Source organism: Herpailurus yagouaroundi, unplaced genomic scaffold (assembly GCF_014898765.1).
Source record: "Herpailurus yagouaroundi ecotype Mexico unplaced genomic scaffold, PumYag 166, whole genome shotgun sequence".
Lineage (NCBI taxonomy): Eukaryota > Metazoa > Chordata > Mammalia > Carnivora > Felidae > Herpailurus > Herpailurus yagouaroundi.
In genome coordinates, this window is record NW_024412407.1 from 5,705,648 (window position 1) to 5,713,864 (window position 8,217).

The following is an 8,217-nucleotide window of genomic DNA, read 5'->3' on the forward strand; positions in this document are numbered from 1 at the left end:
GGCTGGAAGCAGAGCCCGAGGGGGTCCAGAGAGGGAGAAAGCTATAGAGAGATGCCTAGATGGAAGGTGAAGGGAAGCATCCATTAGCCTGTTAGAGACTGTAACTGTACTCACTTTACCTTCCAGCAGCTTCCACCTGACAACGTTATGCATTAGAAGAGAAGCAGCCTTTGGGTGTTTGACAGGGTGGAAGTTTGAAGTCCAGAGCTAGATAATAACTACAAAACTCTGTCCCTGATTCTGGGGGAAGCTCTCAGAAAAAAGCTGCCGAGTTACCAGAGAAAATGGTCCGCTGGTACCCACCCCTTCCAGTCCTAGTTACTGCTGAGAAGAGATGAAAAGTGGGGGACGTTTGGGGAGGACCAGTGAGAAGAAAGGCTCTGGTTGTATGCCCAAAGGGCTTGGCTGGCCTTGGGTAGAAACTAGAACCCATACTTCCTGGATGATAGCAGAGGACAATGGCCTGCCAGGATAGGCTTTGGGACAGTAAAGATCCAATTCAAGTATCAGAGGAGGGTGGTTTGGTGCCAAGCTTAGGTTTGGGAGTAGAAGGATGCTTATTCAGGCAGCTACGGACTGAAAAGCTGCTAGGAATTCTTAGACAGGTGCCTGCCCAGTTTCCAGGATGGGACACACTTCAATGGACCAGCGTTGACCGACTAGAGCCCCCGCCCCGGTGGGAGGGGGAGGGACGGTCCTGGGAGAAGGGCGGGGGGCGGGGCCAGGGGCCACTTAAGGCGGGGCCGGAGAGTTCTGGCAGCGCAGGAGCCGGGCAGCAGAGCCAGGCTGGGCTGGCACTCACCCACGACCCCCCTTCCCTGCTATGATGGCCCATCAGTAGCAGGTTCCAGACCCCCCGGGGGCATGTGGGCAGAGCCAGCGGCAGCCAGGTGCGCAGAGCCACAAGAGCTCTAGGGCACTCTGGGGGCAGCTCTGCCTGCTGGGCTCTCTGGTGCCTAGGGAAATGCCCAACTGACGGGCGAGCTAGTGAGGACAAGAACGTTCCCTGTGGCCTGAGTCCTCTGCATCCATGGCGCTGCCGGCCAGGCTGGTGCCCCTGTGCTGCTTGGCGCTTCTGGCGCTGCCTGCCCAGAGCTGCGGGCCGGGCCGGGGACCTGTTGGCCGGCGCCGCTACGTGCGCAAGCAGCTCGTGCCGCTGCTCTACAAGCAATTTGTGCCCAGCATGCCCGAGCGGACCCTAGGCGCCAGTGGGCCGGCAGAGGGGAGAGTGGCAAGGGGCTCCGAGCGCTTCCGGGACCTGGTGCCCAACTACAACCCGGACATCATCTTCAAGGATGAGGAGAACAGTGGTGCAGACCGCCTGATGACCGAGGTAAGGAGGACCTCTCCCCACCTGCGCCCAGGGCACTGCCAGTTCCTGCGGCAGCCCCCGAAGGGTGAGCTGGGTTTCATCTATAGGGACCTTACACTCAAAATCTCTCCTCACCATTCCACCCCCCGCCCAAGGGGGAAAAAAAAAAAACCCACCTTTGCTCACTGGACTAAGTAATCTGGAGGGATCCCAATAGGGAGAGGCTCGAATGGGGAGGGGAGGAGGGACTAGTGAGAGTGAAGCTGGGAGAGACAGAGAGGGCGGGGAAAGGAGGATGGCGGCAGGCGAGACGGGAAATGGCTGAGGCGTGGACCGGGGGTCAGCTACCGAGCCAGGCAGGAAGGGCTGGGGTGAGCTGGGGGCCAGGAGCTGGCTAGGCAGCAGACAGAAAGCTCTACCCTTAGCCTGGCTCCTGACCTGATTGTGGAAAAGATCTGTGGGCTTTGAAGAGATTGAAGAGATTGAAGGAGAAAGGGGTGGTGAAGGGTTAGGTCACCAGGTCATCTACCCGAGAAAGGGCTGAGCAGGAATTGTCTTCAGCATGGGCGAGGCACCCTAGAACCAAGGCAAGGCTATTCTAGAGTCTAAACGACTGTCTTGGGTGAAAAGTAGTCCTCAATGGGAAGAAGAGACGGGCCCACCTGAGAATCAAAGTGTTCCAGGCATCCCTCAAGCTCAGCTTAGCTCAGGGGTTTTCCTTGAAATTGAAGATTAAATTCAACTACCATGCAGCAAACATCTGCTGCAGACTGGAATCTAACTGACCTAGGATAAGGTGAGCAATACCTTAGGGGTGAAGGACCACCTCTGGCCAGTGATCTTAAATGTCAGAACTGGAAGGAAACTTGGAAGTCACATTTTTCCACCTCCCCGCCTCAATTTTGCAGCTGAGAACTGGGCCCCAAGAGGAAAAGCGATTTAATCAAAGTCTTAAAAACTAATTAGTGGCATGGCTGGGACTAGAATTCAGGACTCCTGATTCTAAGTCCTATACACTTTCCATTACACCACCTAATTGTGTATGGAGTGGGGAGGTGGGGGGAGAGGGAGGGGTACGGATTTCCTCCGATTAATTGCCATAGTTTTCCAGGTTACTTTGTTAGGAAAACCTGTCCAGGGGAGAAAGAATTCCTTCTACTTCTACTCAGAGATTGGGAAGGGGACACTCCTTCCCTCCTTGGTCATGGAATATTGTGACCTGTTCCTCTGGCTGCCACCTGCGGCAGAGGGGCCAGAAAAAGGGACAGGCCCGGGAGGGGCTCTAACGGGCCTGGGAACCCCTCAGTCCTGCTTATCTCCCACACCCTGGCTGCAAAAGGCCTCCATTGAGTTGGCTCTGCACTGGGCTGCTGCCCCCGCAGGTCAAGGCCTCAGGGCCTCCTTAGGGGACAGAACGACAAAAAGTTGGAAGGAGTCACCACTTTTCCTGTCTTCCCCTCCCCTGCTCTCCAACCCTGAGGAGGTGTAGAAAACTCGGGAAGAAGGGAAGGGGGAAAGTGCCCCTCTGGCACTTAGGAGAAAACCAAGTCCGAGGTGAGAGGTCGGAGCGAGGAGAAGAAAAGGAAGCTGTCCTCTCCGAGCCTCCTCCCGCCGCGTCCGTGCTATGGGTGCTATGGTGCGTGCCAAGGTCTCCGGCTCCCAGACTAGAGCCGCCCAGATAACCGTGGTCTCACTCCCCCGGGTGCAGGCTTCCAGCCACTGATGCTTTCCCTCCTCTCCACTCCCACCCTGCAGGGGGCCCCCCAGTTCCGCGCAAGGGCAGCTCCTGCTAATCTCAGGTGCTACTCCCACGCCTTTCTGGGATGCATCTGGAACAGAGATGGAAAGACCGGGCTCTCCGGGCTGGCAGAGCCTGAGTTGGAATTGGGAGGGCTGGTCGCGCTGGGGGAGGGGGCCCGGCGGGCGGGAGCAGGGATGGGGGGCGCGGCTTTCTGCCCTTTCCTCTCCCTGAGCTGGGGCGGCTGAAAAGCGCCTTTGTGGATGGAGCTGCTGAGTCCGCTTCTCCCGGCGCGTCCCCGGCCTCGGCCCGGGATTCTCGCTCGGTTAAGTCATCCCGGAGAATGGCCATTGTACTTCGCGCAGCCCCCGCCACCCAAACCCTTTTTCCAGCAGCCTTGATCCCCCACGGCTCCGCTTGGGCACCTCTGTGGGGGGCACTCACACCACGAAGGGGTTAATGCTAGGGGCCGAAAGGAGGAGGAGGAAGGAAGGAAGGAAGCGATGCCCGGTGCCAGGGAAGGCAACGAAACAAAAGATGAATCAGGCGGAGGGAGGGCAGCCGGGGCTTGGGGCGGGGGCCAGCCTCAAACAGGGGCTCCTCTCCGGGAGCCAGGCTGCTCAACCCCTCCCTGACTGAGCTTCCACCCGCCCTCTCAACTCTTGCCCTCTTCCAGGTTGAGCCGAGGTCCCATAACGAGTGAGGGGCGGGCGTCGAAAGTGGGGAAAGAGCTAGGTATAGGCACCCCCTATCAGTCTCCGAGGGCACTCCACAGTTCTCCCATAACGCTCTGGAAAGGGAGTGCTTATTGACGACTGCACCTATTCGGCTTCTCGGCTTCTCACTTCTCCGGGACACTCAAAACCTGGGAGGGAGTGGAGTCAGGCCAGGAAAACAAAGAATCGACCCTCCCGTCCAGGTCCCTTTTGCCCCTAAGGTGAGAGTGGTAGTGAGGAGACTGACTCCTTTATTCCCCGCCAGCGCTGTAAGGAGCGGGTGAACGCGCTGGCCATTGCCGTGATGAACATGTGGCCCGGAGTGCGCCTACGGGTGACCGAGGGCTGGGACGAAGATGGCCACCATGCTCAGGACTCACTCCACTACGAAGGTCGTGCCTTGGACATCACCACGTCCGACCGCGACCGCAATAAGTATGGGTTGCTGGCGCGGCTGGCAGTGGAAGCCGGCTTCGACTGGGTCTACTACGAGTCCCGCAACCACGTCCACGTGTCGGTCAAAGCCGGTACAGTAGGGGGTGGGTGGTGAGGTCCACCCAAAGGGGGCTCCTGCCGGGAAACTGAGGCTGCACCTCTCCGGTGCGACCGTAGGGGAGACCAAGTGGGCGTTAGGGTTGTAAACCATCCTTCCATTTCTGCCCAGGTTGGGGCCAGATCCATGGGAAATTACATTCTGTCCCAGGACTGGTTGAGGTCTGCGGCTGGGCTCGACCCATATCTTTGAGAATCTGTACATCCTGGAACCGCTGGTCTTGATTCAGTCATCTCTGTGCATGTTCCCTGCAGATAACTCACTGGCGGTCAGGGCAGGCGGCTGCTTTCCGGGAAATGCCACCGTGCGCCTGCGAAGCGGAGAGCGGAAGGGCCTGCGGGAACTGCACCGCGGAGACTGGGTGCTGGCTGCAGACGCGGCAGGCCGGGTGGTGCCCACGCCCGTGCTGCTCTTTCTGGACCGGGACTTGCAGCGCCGGGCCTCTTTCGTGGCTGTGGAGACCGAGCGGCCCCCGCGCAAGCTGTTACTCACGCCCTGGCACCTGGTGTTCGCCGCTCGGGGGCCAGCGCCCGCACCGGGCGACTTTGCGCCGGTGTTCGCGCGCCGGCTGCGGGCGGGGGACTCGGTGCTGGCGCCCGGCGGGGACGCGCTTCGGCCGGCGCGCATAGCCCGCGTGGCGCGCGAGGAAGCAGTTGGCGTGTTCGCGCCGCTCACAGCACACGGGACGCTGCTGGTCAACGACGTCCTGGCCTCGTGCTACGCGGTTCTGGAGAGTCATCAGTGGGCGCACCGCGCTTTTGCTCCTTTGCGCCTGCTACACGCGCTGGGGGCGCTGCTTCCCGGCGGGGCCGTCCAGCCGACTGGCATGCACTGGTACTCTCGGTTCCTCTATCGCTTGGCGGAGGAGCTGCTGGGCTGAGCGCGGCGGACCCAGAAACCCAGGGGCGCCTGCTGAAACCGGGGCGTTCGGGCTGAGATCTGGGGATGTGGGCAGCAGAGGAGGCTGGCTGCGGGGGGAGGAAGGGATAGGGGAAAAAATGGAGGCGAGACTGGACTGCTTGGTTTAGGGGCAACCTCCCTGGAGATCCCTGGTCCTAGGTAGACGGGGTTGATGGTGGGTACTCCCTGACGAGGACTATTTCACCTCTTCCCGAGTGCCTCGGCCCCACCCGATTATTTTATTTTATTTTCTATTTATAAATTGTAATATAATGATCTGCTTGCCCCGCCTGGCAAGGTGAGGGGCCAGGGCACGGCGTTAACACTGTCTGACACAGCCAGCCAATCTGACGTCTGACATTTTCCTACAGGTGGGCTAATAAAGGGAAGGCTTGCAGGAGCTTATTGGAAAATATCTCTATCCAGAGAGTAATTCACCTCCAGAGTGGAGAAAGGGAACTAACTCCGAGGCAATACCTTCCTTCTGACTCCTCCTACCCCACCCCAGCAGGTCTTCCCGCCTGCTTCCTCCCCTCAGAGGTGGGGCCCAACTGATCAGCTCCGGAGACCAGGAGACCAGATGAGTCATACCCTTTTCTAGGCTGTTGGTGCCTTCTCTCACCATCCTTCTGCCCCGACGGTTCCATACAGAATGTTGGAGGGGACAGGGTTGTTGAAGGAGCAAGAGGGTCCAGGAACGTCCTTTCTCATTCGTAGGGGTTCCAGCAAGGTCTCTGGCCATTGAGTTACTGATGCCCAGAGAATTCTGGTCCCTGATTGTTAGCCTGCAATCCTGGTCCCTTCCCAAAGGCCGTGAATCAACCTCATTCCCATTCTACCCTAGTGTCAGGGTCTGGATGTGTCCCGTGTTTTATTCTGGGATGTCACTGGACCAACTGATGACCCTTGGGAATCCCTGGCTAATTTATAACTGATAGTTCCCACACACTCTTGGTCAAGAGAAAGAACGGGCACAGAGGGCTGGAACTTACCTCTCCTGAAGGGCTGTGGGCAGAGAACAGCTTCAAGCCCTGGTGTGTGTGTTTGGGGGTACAAGGGGAGGCTCTCCAAGCAAGAGCATATAGGTATTACAACCTGAGTCCCCTTCTTTTTTAAGCTTATTTATTATTAGTAGTAGTAGTAATCTCTACACCCAAAGTTGGGCTGGAACTTGTGACCCTGAGATCGAGAGTCTCATGCTCTTCCGACGGAACCAGCCAGGCACCCCCCCCCCCCCGCCAAGTCCCCTTCTTGATCACCTGTCCTAGTTGTTTCTAGTGGCTTCCTTCACCATCTCCTCTTCTTTCCCCTGTTTTTTCTCTCTCTCGGCTTTCTTCCCTGGCCTGGGTGTTCCTGGAAACTTCAGGTTCCAATGCAACAGACAGGCAGGAATTCGGGTGCCCCTGAGTTAAGAATGGATGCTCTGAGGAAGCTGGGCCTCAGTGGAAGGGTAATGTCTGGGGTCTGGGGGATGGAGGGGTTTGGTGGTACCACTGAGGAGCCAGCCCTTGACTGTCTCAGCTGTGCACTCACAGTCCATAGGGTCCCTGCTTTACACCGCCCCCTGGTGGCTTTCAGGATCAGTTCTCTTCCAGACCACAGGAAAGAGAATTATATACTGCAGGGATGGGTGGACTGACCTGCGCAGAGGAGCCTTATCTCAGGAGGTGAAAGATGGTGTGCAGGGCTTGGTAAGTTGCCAGGGTTGAGCCACAGGTGTCAAGGGCTGGTGAGGAGTCCACACGCCTCACCTTTTGAAAACTCTTCCAAGCCTGGCATTTTTGCATCCCTTGTGCCTGGTTTAGCTCTGTGGCTCCCAGTTGCTGAAGGTATAGTTGTAGCCAGATTCTGTGAAGATCCAAGTAGCCAGCTCATCTCCCTCACCTTGTGACACTTGAGTTCAATGTCTGGAGGTCAAAGCATACTTAGGGTTCCAGGTAGTGCTTGATAAAGGCAACATTTGGAAGCAGAATACGTTTACTTTTAATGTCCTTCCACTCAGTATTTCCTTCAATCCATACCAGGTACCCGTTGCCACCTTCCCCTCCCTTTTCCTGATCTCAGAAACATAATCCAAGCTGTGGATCTTTCCCCAGAGCATCGCCTCGAAGTCAGGCAGACCTGCAGATAATGATACCACTCCGAGAGGATTGTTGACAAGATGAGTGTATGTGCCAATGTGGAATAGGCACTCAGTCCATGTTTTCCATGATCTGCTCCATTTCTCACTGCCTTTGCTGCTTTCTATTCTCTGTCTACTTCTCTACTCACCACTTCACCAGAAGCAGGATTTTTCCATGATTCATATATATATATATATATATATATATATATAAATTTTAAAGTATATATTTAATTAGAGGAGAAGGGAGATTGAGCTTTGTTATAGACTGAATGTACACATCCCCCTCCAAATTCATATGCTCAAACTCTAATGCCTATGTGACTGTTTTTGGAGATGGGGCCTCTAAGGAAGTAACTGAGGTCAAATGAAGTCATAGGAGTAGGGTCCAGATCTGATGGGATTAGTGTCCTTATATGAAGAGACACCGGAAAGTTACTATCTCTCTCTCTGCCTGCACCAGGGAAAGGCCCTGTAAAGACATAGTGAAAAGGCAGCCACCTGCAGGCCAGGAAGAGAGTTCTCACCAGAGACCAAATTGGCCAGAACATTGATCTTGGACTTTTCCAGCCTCCAAAACAGTGAGAAAATAAATGTTTGATGTCTAAGCCACCCAGTTTACGGTATTTTGTTATGGCAGCCCCGGCAGACTAAATACAATCCTTCAGAAATGTTGGAAGTAAGAAGAGGCCAGTGCTAAGATGGGGTCTTAGTGAAAACAATGTACTCTGCTTGAAAAGCGAACATTTCTGACCTAGAGCTCTGACTGCTTTCGTGGTGTCCACCATATTGGAGGAAGCTTTCTTCTCTGTCTGGGAGACTGAAGCAGCTGTCTGTGGGAAGAAGGCTATGGCTGGTAAAGGTATTTCCCTGTGG

General features: G+C 56.1%; 1 protein-coding gene across 1 annotated transcript; it reads left to right on the top strand.

Annotated features, from left to right (window-relative positions):
- Nucleotides 1-742: 742 nt before the first annotated feature.
- DHH (desert hedgehog signaling molecule) lies at nt 743-7,949 on the top strand. Its single transcript, XM_040488259.1, has 3 exons — nt 743-1,333; nt 4,032-4,293; nt 4,574-7,949. The coding sequence occupies exons 1-3, from the start codon at nt 1,031-1,033 to the stop codon at nt 5,197-5,199; spliced, it is 1,191 nt and encodes a 396-aa protein (XP_040344193.1). The 5' UTR covers nt 743-1,030; the 3' UTR covers nt 5,200-7,949.
- Nucleotides 7,950-8,217: the final 268 nt, after the last annotated feature.

Coding starts and splice junctions, on each gene's coding strand:
- DHH (XM_040488259.1), top strand. CDS start 1,031: ATGGCGCTGCCGGCCAGGCTGGTGCCCCTGTGCTGCTTGGCGCTTCTG. Junction 1,334..4,031: donor CAGACCGCCTGATGACCGAG/GTAAGGAGGACC, acceptor ATTCCCCGCCAG/CGCTGTAAGGAGCGGGTGAA. Junction 4,294..4,573: donor CCACGTGTCGGTCAAAGCCG/GTACAGTAGGGG, acceptor TGTTCCCTGCAG/ATAACTCACTGGCGGTCAGG.